The sequence below is a fragment of the Lepus europaeus genome, chromosome 11 (assembly GCF_033115175.1).
Source record: "Lepus europaeus isolate LE1 chromosome 11, mLepTim1.pri, whole genome shotgun sequence".
NCBI lineage: Eukaryota > Metazoa > Chordata > Mammalia > Lagomorpha > Leporidae > Lepus > Lepus europaeus.
Genome location: NC_084837.1, coordinates 4,446,407 through 4,473,891, shown reverse-complemented (window position 1 = coordinate 4,473,891; position 27,485 = coordinate 4,446,407). Strand labels below are relative to the sequence as shown.

General features: G+C 42.3%; 1 protein-coding gene across 4 annotated transcripts in view; it reads right to left on the bottom strand.

Moving 5' to 3' along the window:
* Positions 1-27,485, bottom strand: part of MCTP2 (multiple C2 and transmembrane domain containing 2) — a 179,245-nt gene that overhangs the window by 6,791 nt on the left and 144,969 nt on the right. For all 4 annotated transcript variants that reach the window (XM_062204541.1, XM_062204542.1, XM_062204543.1 and 1 more), the window contains 2 exons: positions 15,924-16,033; positions 3,052-3,161 (listed from right to left, as the gene is read on the bottom strand). In XM_062204541.1, coding sequence (XP_062060525.1) covers positions 3,052-3,161; positions 15,924-16,033 — 220 coding nt within the window. The remainder of the gene's footprint in view (positions 1-3,051; positions 3,162-15,923; positions 16,034-27,485) is intronic.

Sequence of the window (27,485 nt, the reverse complement as noted above, 5' to 3'; positions counted from 1 at the left end):
GAAATGGAAGAAGGGTGGGAGTGGGGCTGGGAGGGTGGGTACAGCAGGAAGAATTACTATCATTTGTATTTATGAAATGCGTGAAGTTTGTGTACCTTGAATAAAAGGTTTCTGATGAAAAAATTTTTAAAAAGTATGCAGGAAAATATGAAAACTAAATTATTTGCAGATGATCTGATTATAATGAATAAGAATTTATCATTGCTTCCAAAAAAATCTAAAGCCAAGTATTACAACTAATATTAATTTATCATTGTTGCTATGTACATAACACAAAATTAAGAGTTCATATTCATTTATAGTAACTTCCTAGAAAAGGTAATTATTTTCAAAATCTCACTAAACTATAGCTAATACTTAATGAGCTGATACTATAATGTATCAAATATTAAACATCTTGGACACCATGACTCTACTGAAGTTATATGCAAGAATGTCTTCATTTTAAGAGAATTCATTAGAATATGATAAAGTCTGCAAATTATTTTCAAGTGACTTAGCAAACAAAAAGTTGAATAGAACTGCCTTTGGTATATGAAAATAAAGGGGGAATAAACAAAATATTAAATACTGATTAAAGCTTTAGGATCTTGCTCATGATTCTTAGGGCTCAATGAAAATAACTCACAATAAGAAAGTCTCTGTTCATTAAATGTCTAGTGTTCCTCCTGTTTGTTAAGACATAGAAATTTACCCTCTGTAAGAGAATACCTTTGCAGATGGTAAAAAGAATGTGCTAGGCCCATACTACTAACAGCTGACTTGTCTTGGCAAAGGCTAAGTCCCCGTTGGTTGCAGAATATGTTCCAGAATGCCATGACAGGTGTCTATATGATGAGAGGCAGCAAGGAATCACATGTTCACCATCAAGGCTTCTGACTGGGAAGCTCAGCAGTAGACTATGAGCTGCTGTCTAGAACACAAAACTAAAGAACCAGTGGTTGGAACTCTGAGGATTTTATACAGAGCATAAAGCTCATAGGGCAAATGCAGCCCAGGAGAGCACAATAAACTCCATGCCATTTAATAATTGCATCCATAAACTGAGATAGAAAAAGAGCAATGTTTCATTGAGTAGGTGCTGTTGGGAATCTGCCAAGATCTCGGAGGGTAAGATTAGAAGTCAATGCTATTTGGATAGATAGGATAAGGAGTGGGACTTGCTGAACTGAAGAGTAAATACATGATTAGCCAGACTTCTTTGTGGATGGAAAAATGCATAGGAACAAATCCAGTGGGCACTGGACTGATGAAGACATCAAGGAGTCATGGCCATGTCATGCATCCTACATGGAGTTGAAAAGAACAGAGCACCCCAGTGACTGTAATCTTGGATCACATTCTTGTTAGGGTCAAATAACAGTACTGTGTGAAAACTAAAAATTAGAACAATTAAAGTGTCCACACACATGGCTTTCAGTACATAAGGTATTCAGAGATATTTCTTAAACTATAGTCCCTGAAGAGCCCCATCGTGTTTCCTTAGGGCCAATGCCTAGGAGGGTTGCAAACTGAAAAAAAAAAATCTGCAAAGTACAGTGAAGGCTGGATTTGAGAAGACATGCCCACGAGAGTGAGAAGTATTAAGAGAGACCCCTGAAGTGAGGTTTCACAGATCTTTTTGCTTTTCCTGGACTTGCCTCAAAGAGAGAGGCTTATTCATATAGGACTTCCACCTCCTAAAAAACAGAGAATTATTGGATTATACACTCTCAAAGTCAGTCTACTTCTCTATTTATTTGAGAGGTAGAGAAACAGAAAAAAGGCGAGGGAAAGGAAAAACAGGTCTTCCAGCCACTGCTCCCCTGCCCAAATGCCTACAGCAACTGGCACTAGGCCAGGCCATAGCTGAGAGCTTAGAATTCATTGCAGGTCTCTCACGGGTGATAGGAACCCAAGTCCTTGAGCCATATCCTGCTTCCTCCAGGCGTGTGCATTAGCAGGATGCTAAGATAAACAGCAGAGCCAGAACGCAAACGCAGGCACTGGTGAGTGTGGGTGTGCCCACAGGCTTCTTAACGGGCAGGCCAAACACCCACTCCTGCTTCTCTAGTTTTATGAATTAATCTTTTTCCCACTTTTCAATGCCTACATTTGGCCTTCCTTGTCAGCAGGCTCTGCCTTTAAAGCCTGTACATTTCATGGTTCTGGTAGCTTTAATCTAGCATGTGCAGGTTCTCAGTTTGTTTGAAGATGACTGCGTCCCAGCACAGTCTGCACTCTTGCCGGCTGTCTCCGCCATCCTAACACGGGGCGATCCGTGGAAGCTGCGATGGTGGAGCAGCCACAGCAGCAGGTCTGCCTGCTTCTCCCAGTTATGACTACAGAGCACTCTCCTTGCATCAACCAGGAGCCCACCCACTCACAGACACAAATATTCACAAAGCTGCTTGCATTTGGTCCAGTTGGTGGCTTGAGCATTAAATCAAGTCATAAAATTTATTTCAGGTTTGCGATTTTTTGTTTCCACTTTTTAAACGCAGCTGAATTTCATACAGACACACCATTTCCCCCTGGTAAGTAATTGCTTCCTTTCCTCTCAGGCACCAGTTAGGAAGTCACAGAATGTCTCCTCCTGCCTCCCCACTGCTTGTGGACTTAAATATGGGTTTAGGTTATTTTTCCCTCCAGGAGAGATGAAGTGTCAGGAGCAACCTGGCAGTGGCCAAGTTTACTTTTACATAATAGAAAGGGTGAGATGCAGGTGTTTGCTCCCTGCTAGAACAACACGGTTTCTGGAAAGTTGCTAGGTTGCAGCAATATATTATTCAAGGGGATTTATGACTAGGAAAACCCAAAGGGGAATGGCACGCACAATCACATTTTTATTTGATCGCAATTATGCAAGGGGCCTATAAATATCTGTGCTGTTCATTCATGAAACTGGCCTTTTTCAGGGAGGTCCTGGAAGTTTTGCTCCCCAAATGCTTTCCTTAATCTCGGGCTTAATTGCCAACAAGAGCACACTTAAAGTTTATGGCCGTACTTTAAAATGAGTAATTGGTTCTTACCTGAAATCGACTGCTAGCAAAAAGACCACGCTGAACTTACCCCAGATTAAAATGATGTACCGCAGCGGAATGAAGTACAAAGCGACGGTGGCTACCAGCAGCAGCAGACAGGCCAGCAGCGAGAGGAACGGGACCGTCCAGTTAAACGTGCTGCAGAGAAACCACACACATGTCATTTCCTCCGGCGCCCGACCACCACCTGCAGTCCTTCTCCTGTTCAGTATTACATAAATGAAAACATCTACTAGAAAAGGCACTTTGCAGCTTTAGAGATCAGAGGCCATGGGTTCTAAGGATAAGGAAACACTGTTGAGGAGACAGCCACAAAACCAGCGACTCGCGCGACTCGACTTGTCAGGATGCTGCCTACGGCCCTCCTGGAACCACAGGTTCTGAGAGAAGATTCCCAGTCACCACGCTGACTCTGGGCATGAGGATCCTCAAAACTAAAGGATCCCAAGTCTGCATTTCTCCCTCAAAAAATGCATCATTGCTAGAAAGTGTTTGGGCAAAGGAAGACATTATTAAAGTGTTTGGAGTTTGCGTGCTTTCTTATAACCTTTTTTATAACTTTCAGGCCCATTTACTCCAGGAGTATAACGATGCCTGGAATTGGATGAAGGAACATTTGGCTATAAACCATCACTCCACCAATTATGGACAACACACATGATTTTACCACCTATTATTTTAAAGGAGCTGCTGTCTCCTTTTGTTGTATCTATTGCTTGCTTAAACTTGTGGTGATCTAGAACCGGGGATGTGGAATTGCATGTCCTGTGGCAATTCTTCTGCTCTCTTAGAAATCCAACCCCTGCTGAAGACTCACAGGTATCTCAAGTATTTCTTCTTACTGGTCTTCATTCTCACAGACACATTTATCTGTGGTGCTAGGAGTGCAGAAAAGTGAATTAGATAACTTTTGTGTGTGAGCAAGGCAAGAACAGGCATTGTGATGGGTTAAGTGTGTAACAGTTATTCAACATTTAATATGTGCCTGACATCAAACTAACATCTTTCATAAAATTCATCTCTTTTGCCAAATCAACATTATCCCCATTTGACAGGTGAGCAAATTAAGGCTGAGAGCAACTGTCCAACTTATATAATGAATTCCATCAACAGTGTAAGAAGACTTCATTTATCTTGTTATGACTATTATCAATACTTTAATCTCTGCCTGTTGAGAGGTTGAATGATATATATATATATGTATATTTAATTTCTCATTTCCTTAATTAGTAAGTAAATTTGAACAGCTTTTAGTATACTCACTGGTCATTTAGATTTTTCAAGGATTTCCAGCTTATTTCCTTGCCTTGGACTAATATTTAAGAAAGTGCTCAAGAAAATTGGATTATAAGCAAACTGACTTGGATCCTGGTCCAGACTCTGTCTCTGAGTTACTCTCCATAACTTCAGGAAATAGATCTAATCAATTATAAATATGATTTCCTCTCTACCAAATGAGAATGAAAACTATATAATAGATTTGGCTAGAATTACATAGGAATGTGCATTTAAGTAGTTCGGTTCCAATGCATTGTAAAGTCTCAGAGAGAAGTTACTATCTGTTGATTTTCCCTCGGGCTGTTTTGCTTGACTTTTTCCTTAGTGGTTTACAGTACATCTCTGGATAGTGAAAGTCCTTTCTAATATTGTTATACCACTTTTTCCAGTTTGTTGCTTTGCAAATTTTTTTAGTAAAAAAAAACATACATTTTTGCATAAATTTATCATTGGTTTTCTGTCTTGATTTTTAGATTTAGCCAGGCTGACAAAAGACCTCTTCCACTCCATCGCTGTGATACCACCAACTGCACAATGGCTAACTCCCTTCTTTACCACACTACCTTTATGCTATGCTGAATTTCTACATATATGGCGACCCATACCATCACTGTCTTCCACAGCAGAACCTGTAGTAGTACAGATGGGGCAACTTTCACAGTACGTGCTGAAACGTTATAGGGACTCCACAACTGCTCCATATGGCCAGGAGATTAACCTGCAGCCATCCTGACCCAAGGACAAAGAGGCTGTGAATGAATATCTGACTCAGGATCATTTCTAGTACCTAAGTATCTGAAAATATCTAGTAAAAGACGACATTGTATCATATACTGTAATTCCACAGTCTTAGAATTCTATGAGAGCACAAAATTAATATACATGCAACCCCACTCCTATCCCCAGTATGCAGGCAGAAAGCTAGATATACCAGAAATATCTTCAGAAATCAAAAACATATATATATATATATATATGATAGTTATTAAATGTGCATATGTAAAACACACACACTACATTAAAACCATCTAAAAGATGTACTCCAGATGGTAACTCACGGCTAAGTACAATGGAATAAGGAGAGGGTGGGTAGTGGTACAGTGCATCATGGGAAGCTTTGTGTTTTGTGCGCTTGGTTTGATTTTTATAATCAATGTGTACAGCATTTATAATAAAAGTGTAACCAAACTCACTCCTAGCACAGGTCTCATGACTCCAGGCCCTCCGAAGTGGAAGAGTGAGACTGTACCTCACCTGGTATGGAATCTCAGCCAGCCCACTGGCTCCCAGGAATGCCTCTGACTCCTGTTACCCTACCATAAACAGTGGTGACATGAAATATGAGGATACTGCACTGTGATGTCCAACTGGAATTACAGCCAGAGTAGATTACTGAACCAAACCTGAATGCCTATCTTCAGAAACGGCATTTTACCACCAAAGCAGTTCTTAAAAACTGATGGAGAAAAGTAATTAGAAAGACAAATATCAATGCAGACACACAGAGGCATGTAGGAACAAGACAACATGATACCTCTGAACACAATAATTTAAAGGCTGTTACTAAAGAAAGAGTTATGAAATGCCAGACAGCTGAATTAAATCAGAATTCTAATAAAAAATTAGTTTTTGGAATCCTCAAGGGAGAAGACTAAAGGCATAGAAAACCTCTTCAATGAGACAATAGCTAAAAACATCACTAAACCAGAAAACAATAAGGACATCCACGTACAAAAGACCCTAAGGACCCTAAGTGGACCAGAAAACATCTTCATGGCTAGACATTATATTCAAACTCAAAAGTACAACATAAGAGATAATTCTAAAATCTTCAACAGAAAATTGTCAAGTCACCTCTAACAGATCCCCAGAAGACTAATACCAAGTTTTTCAATAGAAATCTTGTCAGGATGGAACAGAAAAAAAAAAAAATAGATTCCAATTTCTGAAAGAAAAGAACCTGCCAGCCAACCATACCTTACCCAAAAAAACTGTCCTACATAAATGAATAAGCAAATAATTTCCAAGACAAGGGAAAACATAAGGGATTCACCACCAAGAGAGCAGCATTACAAAAGATGCTTAAGGGGTTCAATGCACGCAAGAAAAAGGAAGAGAACAACTATTATGAAGATATATGAAAGTATATTACCCACCTAGAAAAGAAGAATGCATATTCAAAATAAGCAGGGAGTTTTTTTTTTAATGATGGGAGCGAGTCTTATCACAAATAATATTAATTGTAAATGGACTACATTTCCCAATTAAAAGATACTGGCTGAATGGACAAAAATCAACAAGTTCCAATGATTTGCTGCTTATAAGAAACCCACTTCCCTAATAGAAACACACAGCCTGAAAATTACAGGCTAAGAAAAATATGTTCCATGCAAATTTAACTATTCCTACTTGCTTTTGGGCTCCATTAATATAAGACAAAATATACTTTAAGAAAACAAAACTGTACAAAGAAACATGATGTAATGATCAAGAAATCAATGAAACAATGACACGATTGTAAAACTACATGGACCTAATGCTGTAGCACCTTGTTTTTAAAAGGAATACTAACTAGATCTAGAAGGAGATATAGACTCCACTACATTAATAATGAGGAACTTCAACATTCAACTGGTATCAATGGAGAGATCACTGATACAAGCAGAAGAATATTGGAGTTCAACCAAGGACAGAGCAAACTGACCTAAGAGACTTTTAGAGAACATTTCATACAGAAGTTGCAGAATCTACATTTTTTCATGAGAACCTGTAGATACTCTCTAAAATAGACTGCAAATTAGATCAGAAAACAAGTCTCAAGTGTCCACAAATAAAAAATGTCATCTATATTCTGACATCAACATAATGAAACTAGAAACCCACTACAGAAAGAAACTTTAGGAATTACGCAATTACATAGAGAATGAACAATGAACTCCTGAATGAATGATGGGTTGCTGAAGAAATCAAAACTTGAATTTAGTAAAACTAAATGAGAAACTACAATTAGTATTAAGAGGTGTGTATAGCAATAAGTGCCTACATCAGAAAAATACAAAGATATTAAACAATTGATGGATTATCTCAAACAACTGAAAGCAATAATACATCAAACTCAAAATTAGTAAAAGGAGATAAATAACAGATCATGCCATAAATAAATAAAATTGCCTAAGAAAACAATAAAAAATCAGTGAAATTAGGATTTGGCTATTTGAAAAGAAACAAAATTGACAAACTTTTAGCTAAACTAATGAAGAAAAAATGAAAAGATGCAAATAAAGTCAGATGAAAAGTGCAGTATTATAATAGACATTTATGAACAAATGTACAGAAATAAATTGAAAAACCTAGGAGATTAGATTAACTTCATCACACATACAACCTATAAAAACAAACAAGACAGGGGAAACAGGCCAATAAGTAATTAATACTATGTAATCAGTAATAAAACGTCTCCCAACAATCCTAGGACTGGATGACTTCATGGATCAGTTCTATTTAATTTTCAAGAAGAATTAACATCACTTCAACTCAGACTATTCTTAAACATTCTCAGGAATGGAAAGCCAAGACTCTCTGGAAAAAAACAGATCCTAAATAAGGAATCCCTGTGGGTAAGACCCCAGTGGAAAGAACTGGCCACCAAAAAATGACGTATTTTTCTCTGAAGGGAGGCAAGAACTTCCACTTTGCTTAAGGCTTTGTTGAGCCAGTGGATCCAAAAGGTTTCCATAGCCAAGGCAGCTCATATCAAGAGCCTTGGATGGAGGCCAGCACTGTGGCTTAACAGGCTAATCCTCCGCCTTGCGGCACCGGCACACCAGGTTCTAGTCCTGGATGGGGCCCCGGATTCTGTCTCTATTGCCCCTTTTCCAGGCCAGCTCTCTGCTATGGCCTGGGAAGGCAGTGGAGGATGGCCCAAGTGCTTGGGCCCTGCACTCGCATGGGAGACCAGGAGAAGCACCTGGCTCCTAGCTTCGGATCAGTGCAATACGCCGGCCGCAGTGGCCATTGGAGGGTGAACCAACGGCAAAAAGGAAGACCTTTCTCTCTGTCTCCCTCTCTATCCACTCTGCCTGTCAAAAAAAAAAAAAAAACAGGCCGGCGCCGTGGCTCAACAGGCTAATCCTCTGCCTTGCGGCGCCGGCACACCAGGTTCTAGTCCCGGTCGGGGCACCGATCCTGTCCCGGTTGCCCCTCTTCCAGGACAGCTCTCTGCTGTGGCCAGGGAGTGCAGTGGAGGATGGCCCAAGTGTTTGGGCTCTGCACCCCATGGGAGACCAGGATAAGCACCTGGCTCCTGCCATCGGAACAGCACGGTGCGCCGGCCGCAGCGCACTACCGCGGCGGCCATTGGAGGGTGAACCAACGGCAAAAGGAAGACCTTTCTCTCTGTCTCTCTCTCTCACTGTCCACTCTGCCTGTCAAAAAAAAAAAAAAAAAAAAAAGCCTTGGATGATCACTTATGTCAAACATAAGAGTGTTACTTGTTAAATAAACAAGAGTCACTGTGCACCAACTTCCCATGCAGTACCTCTGTCCCCAAAGAGTTGTATCATGAGACCTAAGAGTAAAACTTGTTCTCAAGAATCACTCCCATTTAGGGTATTAAATGGAGGATAATTCTATGTTTCATAAGTTAAAGTATGTCCAAGAGTTCACAAGAGATGTATCATCTTTGGGTGGTTCTTTAAAGACAACTAAGTTTCTAAAAGTAAAGAAGGGGGAGGAAGCAAGTGAAAGGAGGAAGAGGAGGGGCCAGCACTGTAGTGTAGTGGGTAAAGCCACCGCCTGCAGTGCTGGCATTCCATATGGACACCAGTTCAAATCCTGGCAGCTCCACTTCCAAACCAGCTCTCTGCTATGGCCTGGGAAAGCAGTATAAGTCCTTGGGCCCCTGTACCCACATGGGAAGACCTGGAGGGAGCTCTTGGCTTCAGATCAGCACAGCTCTGGCCGTTGAGGCAAATTAGGGAGTGAACCAGCATATGGAAGCCCACCCTCTCTCCACATAACTCTTTCAAATAAATAAAGAGAAAGGGAAAAAAAGCAAAATCACCTTCAAGAAGCAAGAACAATAGAATAGTGCTTGTCTAGGCTGTTGAGGAGCAGTTCTTTTAGTTTTATTCCATTCTTTATTTTTTTGTTTCTTTTTCTTTCTTGGACTAAACAAAAGAGGAAGAAGAGGGGCAGTGGGTGGGAGGGCTGGTGCAGTGGGAAGAATTACTATGTTCCTAATGTTGTATTTATGAGATACAAATTAATTAAAAACAGAAAAAAGGGGGGCAGGAGGAAAACTACCAAACTCATTGTATAAGCCAGCATTGCCCTGACACAGAGGCTTTTCATACAAAATAAAACATAAAACCATAGATCAATCTCCCCAGTGAACACAATGTCAATGAATGATGCTAGAACAAATGGATACATCCCAAAAACTAATGCTTTCATCCCATACATCTTAGCATTTACTAAAATCAACACAAAATAGATAAAAGTTTAAAACTTCTCAAGACACCAATTCTCTTAGTCCTAAAGGCGCGTGTGTGCACACACACATGTGGAATGCCATGTGTACTTATATTCTGGAAGCTAGACATGGTATTGCATGCCAGATACTCTTCCACTGTCAATGACTGAGGCATTTTCTTCCAGGAACCCACAATCGTAGTGTTAAAATATTTTTCAAAGAGGAATGTTTATGACAGAGAGGAAGAAAGAAGAAAGATAAGGAAATTTCCTAAAAATATTCAATATTTTAAGTGATTACTATATGTCAACTGGTATAAAGATTTTATATGGATGCATTCATTTAATTCTCTTAAAAATGTTATAAGGTGGGAATTAGTATTCCAGTTCTACAGGTGAGACTCTATGGCATGAAAATTAAATGAGTCTCCCAAGATGATTTAGTCCCAGGATAGATGGCAGAACCAGGGCCTGAACTCAGAAATTTGGCTTAAATTTGGCTCTTACTCCCCATGAAGGATCTCTGTCCTTAATGTGTTGTACAATGAGAATTAACAGTAAAACTAGCATTCAAACAGTACTTTATACTGTGTGTTTCTGTGTGGGTGCAAACTGTTGAAATCTTTACTTAGTATATACTAAGTTGGTCTTCTGTATATAAAGATAATTGAAAATGAATCTTAAGAATGGGATGGGAGACGGAGTAGGAGATGGGATGGTTTGCGGGTGGGAGGGTGGTTATGGGGGGGTGGAATCACTATAATCCAAATTAACGTAATTTCAAAATTCATATTTACTAAATAAAAGTTTTCTTAAAAAAAAAGAGCCCCTGTTACTCAGCGCTATCTCAGCACTTTGGGAAATGAAGGAAGACTTGTGTTACTTCATCCAGAAATCCCTGCTTAGATTCCTGAGGACTTAACTCCAGGACACTAGTAATGATAAGCCAGCACTCAAGCTTCCAGGGTATTGTTTCCATTTATCAGGAAGAATACTGCACTGCTGATCTTCCATGAACCACTCGGAGGAACATTAAGTCAAAGCTTTTCCCAGCTTGGCATCAAATAATGTGTAGTATTTCTGCGTAGGTTTTTTCCAGTGTTTCTGACTTGGGAGCAACCTAAATCCTAAGAAGAATACTCATATCCCTAACGTGGGCAGTTATGAAATAAATGAGCTAACTTACTTAGTGAAGCTCAAGGAATCCCCCACCATGGAAGAATGTTACCTTGTCAACATCAAAGCATGTAACAGAAATGATTGTGACCTTCTGCGATCCAATGGGTGCAGCTACCTTCTGGTTCCCGTCCCTACTGGTGGCCCCTCTGATGCCGACTTCTGTGTCAGTGTGTTCATTACTTCCCTTATTTCTTAGGGCTGGACAAATGAACTCCTTTGACTATTCTTCCCATGGAAAGAAAAACAACAGATCAGTCCTGTAGACTGTCCTTGCAAGACTTTGTCCTTCTCACCTGCTTGATTCACATACTGGCTGGTGAAGGTTCCCATCACACCTGGCCTCTGGCCTCTCTAGCCATCACACTGTGTCCCTCTTGACACGGAACAACCAGTGACACACATGATGCATCAGTCTAGCCTTCTCCACGGCCTCCTTGTGATTCCACTATACTTAACCTGTTTTCTCAACACCACTTCCTAGCCAGGACAGTCTTCCTCCTTAGGCGTGTGCCTTCTACGTGCTACTCTGAACCCTCTGCAAGAATAAATTTCCTGTCTTTCTAGGTCTACCTGAACCTCATGATCTCATCCTTGGAGATCTTCCTAACCACTGAAGGATATACAGAGGTTGAAGCCATCACTCCATAATGATAGAACACGCAACACATATGGTGCTTCAGACCCCTCCTGGCTACAGTCTAGGGTAACAGAAATGCTGCAGGTTGCATGAATGTTTTAGCCTCATGTATACAGGTATTTGAATTCGCATGATATTAGAGAAGACAGAGAAGAATAGGGAAGAGGAAATAGAGTTCACTCTGCGTAAGTGCAACACCACCTGGGTCCTTCCATCCTGGATCAAGGAAGCCTTGCTCTCCGTTTCATGTAAGTCTATTTATCTGCCAGTTGCTAAAAGTTGGATAAAAGTTTTACTGGGTCTTAAACACTGAATTACAATGAAATTCCAACAGAGTTAGACATGACATCCCACTTGAATGCCCAGCAGGGACTCTAAGGTCACTGTAATAATGAATGGCCAAAGAATTAATAGGAGTTGAGCCTCATGAGCCTTCCTGTGTCACAGCTGGGCTGAACAGTGCTCTGTTCATGGGCTGAATGCATGTCTGAGCCGCGGCCACCACAGCTGTGCTGGGCACAGCTGCCCCTCAGAAGAGCTGTGGGGCTGGGGGCCTGTTTAGATCCATCTGCCCTCTGTTCTCAACACACACATTTCCTTTAGCACTGGCAAGCGCACAACAGCCACGTTTGTCTCTCAGAGACACGCAGGAAGACAGTTTTACCACACATGATCTTTCTTCCTTGGTCTTGCCCCAGCTCCACATCTCCTCCTCCTCCTCCTACCGGCTCGAGGGCCTGCAGCATGTGCCTCATCTCCGGGCATTGCCACGGTCATCCCTGCACCCTCCACTTCCACACACAGGGGCTCCCACCTACTGAGGCCTGGCTTTGTCAGCTCTTCACCCAGCTATCCCATCCTGTCCTCAGAGACGCAGATACGTTTTTGCTTTAGATTTCCCCTCAGCCTCTCCTCTACCATTCAGCAATCCCCCGGCATCCTATCTTGCACAGGTGTTCCTGAATTCTCAGAGCCTATTTTTTTTTCTCTTATTCAAAAGACAAATTCCTAGAGGCTAATGGCCTGATGGTGTAGTCAGGACAGGTTCAAACCCAAGCATACTAGCTTTCTGACCTTGGCTCCAGAGTTAATCCCCTTGTGCGTTTGCTTCCCCATCTGTGACATGGAGACACTAACAATCCTTACTCCACAGGGCTGTGGAATGATTGAGTACCGCCCTGTTCAGAATCTCCTCCAAGGAGGCGCTGCTGTACCAGGCCCGCCACAGGCCCGGCTGGCCCGCCACAGGCCCGGCTAGCCCGCCACAGGCCCGGCTAGTGCGCCACAGGCCCGGCTGGCCCGCCACAGGCCCGGCTGGCCCGCCACAGGCCCGGCTAGCCCGCCACAGGCCCGGCTAGTGCGCCACAGGCCCGGCTGGCCCGCCACAGGCCCGGCTAGCGCGCCACAGGCCCGGCTGGCCCGCCACAGGCCCGGCTAGTGCGCCACAGGCCCGGCTAGTGCGCCACAGGCCCGGCTAGTGCGCCACAGGCCCGGCTGGCCCGCCACAGGCCCGGCTGGCCCGCCACAGGCCCGGCTGGCCCTCCGTAGCAGGTGCTGCCGATGTGACTACAGAGGCTTTCACGTTCCCAGGTCACACCAGAGCCAAATTCAACAACTGATAATCGGATACATGAAGAACTACAATGCTCTCCTCGTGTCACCTTCCCACGGCCAGATATGCTGTAAACACTTCTGAGGGCAAATTAAGGAGTCACTTTTCCATTTCAATGAAACCTAAAAGGATAAAGTAGATAAGGGACCAGCATTGGAGCACGGAGGGTTCAGTCGCAACTGTGACGCTGGAATCCCATGTTGGAGTGTCAGGGCTTCTGGTCTGGCTCCCCGCTAGTGCTCTTGGGAAAGCAGTGGAAGAAGGCCCAAGTTCCCTGCCAAGTACATGGGACCCCAGGTTCCTGACTTCAGTCTGATCCAGCCTCCAGTCACTGGAGCCATGTGGGGAGTGAACCAGCAGGTGGAAGACATCTCTGTCTCAGTGGGTGTATGTGTCTCCCTCTTTGTCACTCTGCCTTTCAAATAAATGAAATAAATCTTTAAAAAAAATCAATATGTTCTTTTTTAAAAAAAGATCGATTTATTTATTTCAAAATCAGAGTTTCAGAGAAGAGAGAGATTTCATCTGCTGGTTCACTCCTGCAACAGCCTGGGCCAGGCTCAGGAGCCAAGAGTTTCATCCAGGTTATTCCACACGGGTGGCAGGGTCCAAGCACATAGGTCATATTCCACTGCCTTTCCCAGGCCATTAGCAGGGAGCTGACTGGAAGTGGAGGAGCCAGGGTATGAACCAGTGCCCATATGGGGTACTGGCATGGAAGCTTTACCCTCTATGCCACAATGCCAGCCTCTGTTCTTTTTCTTGATATTATAGAAATAACTGGATAAATTCAATAAAAAGTCATGAAATTTGCTTAAACAAAGCTTATAACCTGTATCTCTTTTTCCCTAATGTTTATGTATTCATTTACATCTCACTTTTTTAAAGGGGAGGGACAGAAATATCTTCTATTCATTGGTTCACATAAATGCATGCAAAAGCCAGGGCTGGGCCAAACCAAAACCAGGAGCCTGGAACTCCATCTGGGTCTCCCCATTGGAGGTAGACATCCAACCACTCGAGCCATCACCTGCTGCCTCCCAGGATACATTAACAGAGAGCTATGTTGGAAGCAGAGGTCTGAATCAATCCCAGGCACTGCAATACAAGATGTGGGCATTGCAAGTGACAGTTTAATCTGTTCTGTCACAATGCCTGCCCCAGCCTATTTCTTAAATAAAACAGACACGTAATATTCTGGCAATAAATGGACACTTGGGCAATTTCACTGGAGATGAAGCTAAGATTAGTATTGATACAAAGTTGCATATTAATGACTTCTGTTTGCTGATGTTAATCATGCTTATGGGTTCTCATTACATTTTGCCACAGAAAAATTTTATTTGGCTTTTAGCACTTGTTTTAAACTCTTCTTTACCTGTTAGATTCCCAAATATTCTTCTTTAACATAAAGGAACTACAATGATCTGTAAGACATGACAAATAAGACAAGCCTAAGAGCTACTTTTTTTTTTTTTTTTGACAGAGTGGACAATGAGAGAGAGAGAGACAGAGAAAGGTCTTCCTTTGCTGTTGGTTCACCCTCCAATGGCCACCGCACCACACTGATCCAAAGGCAGGAGCCAGGTGCTTATCCTGGTTTCCCATGGGATGCAGGGCCCAAGCACTTGGGCCATCCTCCACTACACTCCCTGGCCACAGCAGAGAGCTGGCCTGGAAGAGGGGCAACCGGGACAGAATCCGGTGCCCCGACCAGAACTAGAACCCGGTGTGCCGGCGCCGCAAGGCAGAGGATGAGCCTGTTGAGCCACGGTGCCGGCCTAAGAGCTACTTCTTGGAAAAAACACAGATGACACAATTCTAGGTTAAAAGGATAAAGAGAAACACTTATAATTCCAGGGAAAAATGTAAAACCATGTCTATCTGCCAGTACTAAATGAAAACCAAATTAGGCGCAGTTCAAAACATATAAAACAAAACAAACAATATGAATCCCAGGGTCTTTTCAATAGGACTCTGAGAGAATTCAGCGCCTGTGTCCTAAGGTAGGGAACACAAATTATGCACTGGATTTGAGTCAAATCCAGCGTGCCACTTGTTTTTGTAAATAAAGTTTTATTGCAACACATATCACACACATTCACTTACATTTCAACTGTGACTGTTTTTACACTTAAGCAACAGAGTTGAGAAGATGTGACAGAGAGCATATGGCTCACAAAGCTGAAAATATTTACTCTCCGGATCATTACAGAGGAAGTTTGTCAACCCCTGTCCCAAGACATTCATGTACATGGTAAATTAACTTCACATCTATCCTTCTATAATGTTGCTAGTTACATAACAATCTTTGGAGAATTGAGGAAAAAACATTACTGAAGACATTTATCATGGTTTGAGTTTGGGATGCAAATGGCTCCTTTAGAACGTATTTGCTTCCCTTCTTATTTCTGAGTAAGGTCACCTATTTTTTCATAGATAATTTATCAGCCATGCAGGCATATTCAAGAGCAAAGGGGGCACGATTAATAATGATGCTAGGACAAGTGGTGTAAACGGAGCCATATGGCCCCTCTGTTCTGAGGCACCGCCCAACCGTGAAGCTGGTGGGCACAAAGCACACACCAACCACAGTCAAAGTGGCCTTGCCCAACACCCTTGCTTCTTTTTTTTTTCGTTTTTATGCTTTCTGATCCCACTTCCTCCCCACTCTGTTCTTGCGGTAGGTCTGCTTTGAACACATCACACAATCAGAACTTACTTTTTAATTCTTTCTCCAAAACAAGCTACTTCCTCCAAGATGTTCTGGACAGTTGAAACAATATCTTGTACCATGTAGATTCTTTCAATAAACCCCTTTTTCTCAGACTCCTAGGAAACATAAGAGCAAGATTCAACTCCGTTCTCACTTATCCACCTGCTGTAGACAGGATCAACCATAGCATAACATGGTTCTTATCATTGTGAGCAATTCTAAAAAACTATTTAAAAAAAACCTTAAATGTTTATTGATCCCCCAAATGTCTCCATTTGCTGATTCAGATGCTCCCTCTCACAGGGTGCAAGTCAGCTGGGACCTCAGTAGCACGAATTGTGTGGTGGAAGCCCCACAAAACCAGGGACATCTTCTCCTGTGGTGGTTGTTGCATCCCTAGGAGAATCACATTACCCCTGCCCCCTAATTCAGATATTCAGTCCTCGCATAGCTGACTGTATGCTCTCCCCACCCTCTCCTACTACAGCCCTTCAGCGATGACACAGCATGGTGGAGACACAGAATGCTCTCGGGCCTGCACCTTAACCCTGCTCTAGACACACTGCAAGCCTGATGAATGTTTCAGTCATCCTTTGGCTAACCACCTCAGACACACAGCCATCAGCTGAAGACGGGCTGCAGGGTCACCAAATACTCAAAAGGGACTTCAAAAAGTACATGGAAAATGGAATTAAAAGATAATTTTGGTGTAAAACATCTTCAAAATCCCTAGTTTAATAGCACGCATTTTCCTTGAACTTTTTGAAGACCCTCACATATACTGATGGGGGCTACATGAACCTAGTGATTATCCATCACCTATCAACAATAGGCAGTGATTTCCTTGTGAAATTAGAAGCACATACAAGCTTCATCTTCCTCAGTCTCCCAATTCTTCATGTAAAATGGAAATCAGCTTTCTAAGAATATTGCCCTTATTTTGCTTATCTAAAAGTTAAATGTTTTCTCACGCTAGGTAGCTGATGTTATACAAGTAATTCAGAAATTACTCAACTATTAGAGGAAAAAAAGATACCCTAAATACTGGCGTGGTGTTTTCACGCAATTTCTTGCATTCTAATGCTTTGTTCTATTACTCTTCTGAATTTTGCTGTAATTGGGATTGAGCCAGTGTCTTCTTAATTCCTGCCTCTCTGGGTCAATGGAGTAATACATTAAATCTAAAACATATCTAACAGAAAATGTCCTTCCTACCTAGAATTTTACTTGGGCTAGAAATGTACCAAATTATTGAGCAAATACCTCTAAATTTAGGAGGAAACTCCTGCAGTAACCTCTGCGCTACACATGAAAAAACAATCATTTTCACGCTGACTTCTCTGCTCCATCAAACGAGCCATGGATGGAGTGCAGGTGCACCCACCGACCCCTGATAAGGACTGCTGATAAAAGCAAACACCAATATGGCAGAAATGACAAAAAGCAAAAACTTCCCTTCTTGTGTGTACCCGTATGTATGGAGCTAGTGTGAAGCAGACCACAGAAGGGCAGGGTTAGAAGACACCAGTGCCACCCCTCGGCAGTGAAGGTCCTGGGATGGCTGGAATCCTCTCACCATCTGGTCTGCCCTGCTGTTCAACCTCACTGTTTCCTCTGCAACAGAAACGTGTAACACATTTGTATTTTTTACCCTACTTTTAAATCCCTTTTCCTTTGTTACTCTAACTCTTCTAGCAGTTTGCACTAAAAATTAGATATGTGGCCAGACAAGCCTAATTCATGCTCGGTAATCTACCAACATCTATTACTGGGCACGATCATGACAAACAATCTCTGTCTGCCACAGAAGTATTCCTGTTTATAAAGGAACATTTGAAAGCACTGGGGAATTTGACCCAAAGGGCAAAAGTGGCTTCCTCTTTTTAGCAGCATTGAGTATAGGTCAAAACCATCTCTTGGAAAATGATCCAAATGTCCATGTGCCTTAATTTCATTAAAAACTTCCTATTTCAGTCGTCTGATTTCTTTTCCTTATGAAACATTCAGGTCCTGGTTGTAAAGAAAGCATGTATTAGTAGCAAAATTATAAATGATTCTCACAAGCTTCTTTTACTTTTGAACGAGCTTGACGTTTTGAGTACTCGATATCCACAGCCTAACGACGCCCACTATGTCTAGGATAGCAGAATAATCCATCATCTGGAGTACATACTTTTAAGGATGAAAGTAATAAAATTATATAATTTTGGAAATATTTACCAAGTGACAACTTCGTTTTAATTTTGTTGTTCGATCTATGGTGTCACTTCATTTTTATATTCATACACAAACTTTTCAAAACAAAAATTTGTTGCATTTGCAAATTTTTAGTGAAAATTTTAAACCACAAGAAATGTGTTCATGTTGCTTATCTGAATGTTTTAGGACACATGAAAAATGATTATCCATGGTATTCATATTTTAGTTGATTTCCTAGCAGTATCTGTGTACAAGTCCACCACAGCAGAGCTATTTTTCATAAGAATGCACTGTTATGTCATCTTGTACTTCTAATACTTCATAAAACACTTGTTAATCATCTCCAGAGTTGCACTTATGGCCATTAAATTGACACCTTAGGTGACTCCACATAGAACACAAGTAATTATTAGATGCTTTCTCTACTAGCAATTAGGTACTTTCAAAACACAACCACAAGTGTGAAACATGGAAAATAGCCTCAATTTTGTAGTTTAAATATTAAACTTTCTATATATTATAGCCCAAATATGCTCAAAGACATCATTCTACATCCATCCATATGAACATTTTCGATATTTTTACAAAGTATTTTTTTCCAAAGGCAGAGTTACACACACACACACACACACACAGGAGGGGGGGAGGGGAGAGGATGAGGGGGGAGGGAGAGGAGGGGGAGGGAGGGAGGGAAGGGGGAGGGAGAGGAGGGGGAATGGGGGAGGGGGAGGGAGGGGGGAGAATATCTTCCATCCACTTGTTTACTCCCCAAATGGCTACAAAGGCTGGAGAGGTGGGCCAATCATAAGACAGGAAGCTAGGAGCTTCCTCTGGGAATCCCAAGTCAAAGCAGAGACCCAAGTACTTGAGCCATCTTCCTCTGCCCTCCCTGGCCCACTAGCAGAGCACCAGATCAGAAGTGGAGCAGCTGGGACTTGAACAGGCACCCATATGGGATGCTGGCGCTGCAGAGAGCAGCTTTACTTGCTACGCCACAATGGTTGTACAAACACAGTACCTCTAGTAAGCTGTATCTATGATTTGATTGTTTAACAAGTTATGCTGAGGTATAAATAACTTCTCAATGTCTTTTGATATGGGACAGAATATATCCTATAAAAATCAATATCTTCACACAAATTGAAATAATCTGAAATATAACTTCAGAATTTAACAATTTAATTATGCATAGCACTTGACTTCATAGCCTACTTTGTGCCATGCACACCTTGCCTTTTCAGATAAAACCAATGTGTGCTTTTTAGCCAACTTCTAAAAATAGTTGCATTCATGAAAGTTTCCAGACATGCTACTTAGCAGTTCAAGAATCGAAGATTTTCACAAATGCAACACAAGTTTTAGATCTGTTTACAGGAGTCCAATAGCTTTGGGGGATATTGAGTGACCGCTCTCCAAAGGTACAAATCTCTCTCAAATTAGGCCAATGATGGCTAAGTAAAGGATGTACTGCCCTTTACTTCATATTTCACTCTCTGCATCACTAACCCTTGTTCATATCTCAACCCTTATCTATGAAATGGTTAAGATGTGAACACTGCACTGTCTGCTCTGTGGGTAGAACATTATCACCTGTGTAGAGGCAAACACAAAAGTCAGGACACCAGATCGGATCCCAGGCATCTTTCTGACTCCTGGATTCCTTCACTTCAGAAGATCTTGCCAGTTATGAGGTTGGGTGCCATCAAACTCCACCTCGATAACATGAAAACAAAATAACCCCACCACTAAATGTTTAAATCAATTCTACAATGGCACTCTTGCCAAAGATTCCATTATTTGTAGAATTAACTTGAAAAAGCTTAATTTTGTTTTTATAACTTGGATGAGAAAAGTCAAAACTATTTTCAGAATTATATATTTGAATTCATGGATGTCAGGCAGATTAACCGCGACTTTCACCATTTCTCATACAGTGAAAACTTGGAATGGGAAGCAAGAAACTAGTGTGGAACAGTCATGTGATGTGAGTGAAGGCCATGCTCCACAGAAAGAATGTAAGAAAGTACTTCCAAACACAGAAAAATCAAATCAAAGTCTATTTTGGTGTAAAAATGCTGCAAGTTCATGGAAAGCTTTTTTATTATTATACTCATGGCTTATGAACTTTCTGAAGACAGCTTATTTGCGTGGATTTCAAATTTTGTAAATCAAAATATTCTTCTCCCTTCTCCACACTTTTTCTGACGTACTCTGTCACATGTTAGCTGTGTGTGTTCAAGTCCAGCTCTCAGCAACTGTTGAGGAAACTGCTTCCTGCAGAGGTCGCTGCTGATGCTCTCCAGGCAGGTTTGGGGCCATGGACATGACCAGGGTGCCAGAGTAAATAGCAAATGGGAACACACCTTTACCTTTTAGTTCCTCTCCAACTCTATGGAAGAATGGAATATTAATACTCAATTACTCACTAAACAGAACTCATGTTTCTTATTGTTGAAGAACATTACAAAAGAAAAAAGTGCAGATTAATTCACCCAAATGTTCCAATAGGAGTGCTCAAGTTAGATTTTACAGTCTCAGTAGGACGGTTTCAATTCCACACCTGTTAAATGTATAGCATATACACCCCGCATGCCTCACCATTCCCATTAACCATTCTGAATGGGCAGACTGGGGGCCTTATGGTTACTATAGGCCTTAGGGAGGAGCCTTGTGGAGTAACAAGCCAAGCCACCACTGAGGGCATCCTGCATCCATAGTACTGGTTGGAGCCCCAGCAGTTCTGCTTTCTATCCGCCATCCTGCTAATGCATCCTGGAAAGCAACAGGTGACAGTTCAAGCACTTGAGCCCCTACCATCCACGGGGATGATCTGGATGGAGTTTTGGGCTCCTGGCTATGGCCCGGCCCAACCCTGGCTGTTGCAGGTATTTGGGGAGTGAGCCAGCAGATGGAAGATTCTTGTTCTCTCTCCTCTCTCTGCCTCTCAAGCAGATGAAATCACATAAATTTTAAAATAACCGCGTGGCCCATGAGACAGTTACATTTCTCCACTACTTCCTGAGACAAGAAGGGGTTAGCTCATCTGAGTTTCATTAGTGATCACCCACAGCTTCCTTTAAGGCTGGAAGTCAGTCATCCTCTGGCAAGTGGAAGGTAGAGATGTGCTGTTCATGGTTGTCAGATCTGACGTAGTGCACGAGAACTCTGCCCCCTGCACACAGCTCATGGGCTACCAGGACCAGCCACAGAAGAAGCATAAAAGAAAGCCCTGCACTACTTATCTCAGCTTATTGATTGGCAATATTAAATAATTTAAAATGGGAAAATAAATGAAATTTTCTGGGAAAACAGGGACGAAAGAGGAACCTAAGTCAGTTTAACCTAAAATTCGTTAGTACAGGGAGAAACCAGTTCTTCCCAGGACATCCTCATGGTTGGGGAGGACAAACAAGTTCCCAGAGCTTCCATCACCTTCGCAGACTCTGCACAAGGCACTTGCTATTCATGTGTGCCAGGGGCACATCCTTGCAAGGCAGGTGTCTTCACAATTAGTTACAAACACGGTCTCTGTTCCCTAGAAAGCTTTCATAGCCTTTGGATAACATGGGCTCATCACGGCATGCGAGTTCTTAGAATATAAGATGGTATTTATATTTTCTAGATTTATAAAATTTATATATTTGAAATGCATAGTTAGACACACACACAATCTTTGATCCACTGGTTCACTTCCCAATTGGCCACAATAGCTGGAGCTGGTCTGGTCTGAAGGCAGGAGCTAGGAGCTCTTTCAAGTCTTCCACATGGATGCAGGGGCCCAAGTACCTGGGCCATTTTCTGCTGCTTTCGCAGGTGCATTATCAGGGAGGTGAATGAGGAGTAGCTGGGATGTGAACCGGCCACCCACATGGGATGCCGGCATCATAGGCCACAGCTTTACCTGCTGTGCCACAACGCCAGTTCCATGTATTTATATTTCAACAGCTTAAATATCTTGTTCATATCTCCAGTAGCCATCTGGTTCTGCTGTACTTCCTTGAGCTGCAGCCTGTGGCCACAGAAGAGACACAACTGTTCCGACTCTGCTCTTAGCACCAGCCACTGAGCTGGGTGTATACTTGGTGCTGCTTCAGCGCTCGTATGGGAAGATGTCCGTATCCAGGAAGAGAGCAGGGTGTCAGGTGCACAGCTGTGTCCAAAGGGTCCTTTCCATCGGTGTAGGAAACAAGCATGTGAGGGGAGATGCGAGGCTTACAAATCCAGAATGACTGTCGTATCTGTGCTCTGGGTTTTTGGAAGCCTCTTCCTGAGGACCGGTCCATGCTGACTGTCTCCCTCTCATGGTTGGCATCACACTTCCATCCTTCCAGCTGTCCTAGCAGCAAATGCTCTTCTCACTCTCAGCATTGAGAAAACTTATTCACAGAAGCAGCTCTTGATTGCATTGGCTTTTTCTCTTTACCTACCAATATGCCAAAGGCTATATCACATATTATTAGGTATTACTATTTCCATTTACAGGAGACTGAGGTCCAGAGAGGTTAAGGGGTGTTTAAGGCAGGCTATGACTGCAGGAGAAATGGACTCAGCTCTGGTGTTGATGTCTACTAGCTATAGGAGAGTCTCAGTTTCACTATCTGAGAAATGGAGACCATAATCCTTACCCTGACTCGAGTGCTGGGAGAATTAAACATCACTGTATATGGGAAGTACTTGGAATATGCTCAGTGTCTCGTGCTTATAACTCCCCTGCCATCAAGAAGGCAGGGAGACGAAAGACAGAACCACCTTTTGTCTAGTTCAAAGAATCCTGGGTGTTTTTGAGCTTCAAGATAAATGATCTTCCAGGACAAGTCTACTCACGTTGCCCCAAGTCGCAGGAAAGATCATCTGGCAGCTCAGCCTGCATCATGCTGGCTTTATTTACACGTTTCAGATGGAACCAGGGGATGTGGCGATGACGCTCTTTAGCAAACACAACATCGCCTCTGCTGCCACCACCAAGTCGCCCAGCAGAGTAACAGCGAGTCATTCAGAAAGACAGCACTCCTGCCACACGCGATTGGGCTCACTCCTTCCAATTTGTAGGAGGAAATGTGTCATAACGACAGCGACGGCCATTAGCGTGATTAAACAAGGGAACAGGACCACTGTGGCCAAACACAAAGTTTTAGATTTCTATTTTTGGCAAAGATGAGATACCGCTTCTCATCACAAAACGGCAGGACTCTAAGTAAAAGTCCCAGGATTCTGGACTTCTCTGGGAGCGAGCTTCACCCAACAACGGAAGAGATGAGAGCATGGGTCTGCTCAACCCCAGAATTCAAGTTTCAGAGCTCCTTGGTTTTCTACATATTGTATAGAAAGAGAGGCACTCATCGTCAGAAAAATGTGCAATGCTAATTCTGCAATCTAAAAATGTGTATAATATAAAGATGAATCCCAATATCATTCAGTGCCCACTTGTTTACAAAATCTCAAAAGGATTGAGTTCTAAGTCTCTAAACAATTGAATTAATAACTAAGAAGCCTGTGTAGTGACATAGCTGTTTTTTCTCAAAATATAGATAAAACCAAATAAAGAAAGCAGAAGGCAAATCTTCACTTCCTTGAGGCTGTTGCCTGCCCGTGTCTCCAATGGGTTTGGCACCGTAGGTGCAGTAAACTAGCTCGGGGCCTCTGGGATAGAACTAACACATCAAAATGAATCGACAACTGAGAATTAATTATACAGTCAGTGTGTAACTTTACATCTTTCCTGCGTGTTCTGATGTAGAAAACCTCTCTGCTGTTCTCTGTTAACCACCTAAGCAAAGCCAGAAAACTGTTCCTGAAAGCTGACCATGTCAAGAAAAGTCCTGGCTGAAAATGGAGCAGTTTGTCACTGCGCAGGTCAGATTCCCACAATGGATGGATGCAACATCTTCATCTCAAAAGCCCCCAGTAATTTCACCCACCTAACGAGGTCCCAATAAAACACAATAGGAACACGTGTGGTCTCTCTCCTCCCATTGAATACCAGAAGTCTGCAATTTGAAAACCTAAAGAATGATACATGTCAGAAATAGACCGAGTGGCATTCAGTACGAAAATCCGCTCAGCATCTACCACCACAGAATAAGGTGTAATATTTCTGTGTTCTGAGATTAAAAATTGTTCTTTGAGAAACTTGGCTCACTGCACTGGGAGCTGCCTTTAGGACTTCACTGCGTGAGGTGTGCCCTGGACATCTCGGCTCCGACACACAATCAGCTCCACGGTGCATGGGGGTAAAGGGGGGAGGGAGAGTGCTTTTGGGAAATGAATATAAAACAGGATGTCTGCATTTTGAATCAATACCATATCTAAGTGGTTCGACACTATCTGCTCACCATATAAAGCACTTACACAATGCACTGGTATTCACCTTTTTCTTTTTGGTTGCTGCAGAAATCTTATCTGTTATCAAATAGGAAGGTTGCAAAGCGTGAAAAGCAATGAACATGCCGAGGAAGACATTCATAAGACACAACTGACAAATTAGCCACTGGGTAGAAATAGAATAAATGTTTGGAACTTAGACCCTGGCTAGAGAGATTTACTTGAAAGTTGCCAAACCAACTGACAGAAGCCACGGCCCCTCCCACGGAAGAGGGCAGATGGTTGTTTTTTCTTTTTTTTTTGACAGACAGAGTGGATAGTGAGAGAGACAGAGAGAAAGGTCTTCCTTTTTGCCGTTGGTTCACCCTCCAATGGCCGCTGCGGCTGGTGCATCATGCTGATCCGAAGCCAGGAGCCAGGTGCTTCTCCTGGTCTCCCATGCGGGTGCAGGACCCAACGACCTGGGCCATCCTCCACTGCACTCCTGGACCATAGCAGAGAGCTGGCCTGGAAGAGGGGCAACCGGGATAGAATCCGGCACCCCAACCAGGATAGAATCCGGCGCCCCGACCGGGACTAGAATCCAGTGTGCCAGCGCTGCAAGGCGGAGGATTAGCCTGTTAAACCACGGCGCTGGCCACAGATGGTTTTCTGTAACTATAACTATGGTGGATAAACACACAGTGAGCTGCTGTTGCCCATCTAGCCCTGGGCATCCTTTAGTTTTCTTCCAGATGCAAAAGTAGGAGAAGATGATAAAATACGTGATATAGCAACACACAATTCTTCTCACCCTACGATGCAGCTCAGAGGTAACCTCCCTCACAAGCTCTTCCTCGACAGAGCTCATGATCTGATGAAAGGAGCGAGAACTGGACACCAGGGCCGTTGTGTGCTCACTGTGTTCACATCACAAACTCTGTACTCACAGACACTCTGGCACAGAACAATGGATAGAGCTTGCCAATAATGATGTGGAAAAATGGACCAGTAAACAAACCCCATGTTTCCTTCCTTACAACGTAGAAGAGCAAAACTAAAAAAGATTTAGGTTAGAAGAACCAGGTTTGAATTTTGCTAATGTTTTGGCAGACAAATCTCAGATACATAACTTCTCTTAATCTGGGTTTTTAAAATTTGTAGACAGTGAAAATAATTTAAAATGTAATGGCTTATATTGAGTACTGAATGAGCTTAAAGATAGCAAGCGGCCTGCCAATAGTGAACAAATATATTTATAAATTATTTAAATAAGTATTACTCAAGATAGTCTTGTTTGAAATTATTTCTTTTGTTTCATTTATTGCATTCTTCAAATGATTATTTCTCCATTGAGGGAAAGTGATATTTCCAACCTTTTATTAATTATCTTATAAATCATCTGTCAATTACCATTGGAAACTTGTTGGATACTTGAGACTTAATGTGAGCCATAGGAAAATGGAGGATCTTTGCTAGGGAAGACAACAGGGACAGTTTCTATTCTCAGAAAAATCATATGAGGCTAACTGTGATATAATGCCCAATGCATTCTACCTTAGCATGATATAATAATTTTAGATAATGTGAAGTTAAACACCTTGAAACAGCATAGACCACTAAAAAAATCAGAGGCCCTGGTTGTATTCTGCTAGTGCATATTAGGGAATAATATATTGATAATCACAATATTTGGGAGTAATATTACCAAGCATCACCCTTACCATAAAATCACAATGATATACAAGTACCAGAGATATTACAGAGCCTAGGAAGAGGCAGGATTCTCTGACAACTGCTCCAAAAGGCCAATCATCTTTCTGAATTTCTCCCCGAAGGTATTGAGGTCTAAATATTTTAGGAGTGGAGGTTTGAATTTTAAGGAAGAAATTTTAGCAAGCTGATGAGTTAAACGGACTACAGGAAATTTAAAAGTCAACCTCTTCTCATGCAAGCATGCATAACTGACAAGAACTGGCTGGGAGGGCTGGCATTGTGACATAGTGGGTAAAGCTACTCCCTGCAACCCCAGCATCCCATAGGGGCACAGGTTCAAGTCCTGGCTATTCCACTTCCAATCCAGATCCCTACTACTGTGCCTGAGAAAAGCAGCAGAAGATATCCTAAGTCCTTGGACTCCTGTACCTACATGGAAAACCTGGAAGAAGCTCCTGGCCTGGCTAGTGCCTGCTGTGCCCTGGCCTTTGCTGCCAGTTGGGGAGTGAACCGGTTGATGCAAGATCCCCCTCTATTTCTGCTTCTAACTCTTTTAAAATAAACAAATCTTAAAAAAAATAAAGAATTGTCTGGAATGCACTGTATTCTTAAAGTCTTATCAGTAAGATGGTATGGTAGAAATGTTAGTACAAAAGACTTCACTTAAAAAATATATATAAATCAAAATAAAAGGACTTAAATCAGAATAACCATTTACTTTATTCCCCTGGAAATTCTCCATAAATAGGTCTTCCACAGTATGCCCTGTGTGTAGGATGTACTTGTGTATGCCCTGACAGGGTATGTGTACATGGGGGTATGTGTATGCGGACTATTAAAGATTACTCTGGGTTTTAATTTTCTTAACAGCAGCACAGTGTCATCTTTAAGTAGTGCTGCTTATGCGAACCTGCTCTGGGAGAAGATGAGGCTCTCCTGAACACAGTGCCACAGATGCTCCCCCACCCCCCTCCCCCCTCCCCCTTCTCTCTCTGGAACCCGGAAGCACAGGGATTGAGGGACAGTGAATGGAACCACCGCATCCAAAGGACTCTGCCGCTATTTCACAGCGAGAACTCCTGCAAACATAAATGCAGGTGCTTTCTTCTCCACGAAGACCCTGCCTGGGTAATGATGATGGGATTAATCAGGCTGGTGGAAGGAAAATCATTCTGGGTACTGAAACTGACAGTGTCAAATGTACTACATCTTCATGACGACATCCTAATTTGTGAAAACAGAATATAGATCTAATACTCATTTGCATCCTCTCGTCAGAGAGTGTTCCTCTATCAATCAGCAGAAATGTGCTCGAGTTTCCTAAAACAGAAATACCTAAATCTCTTTTTAACC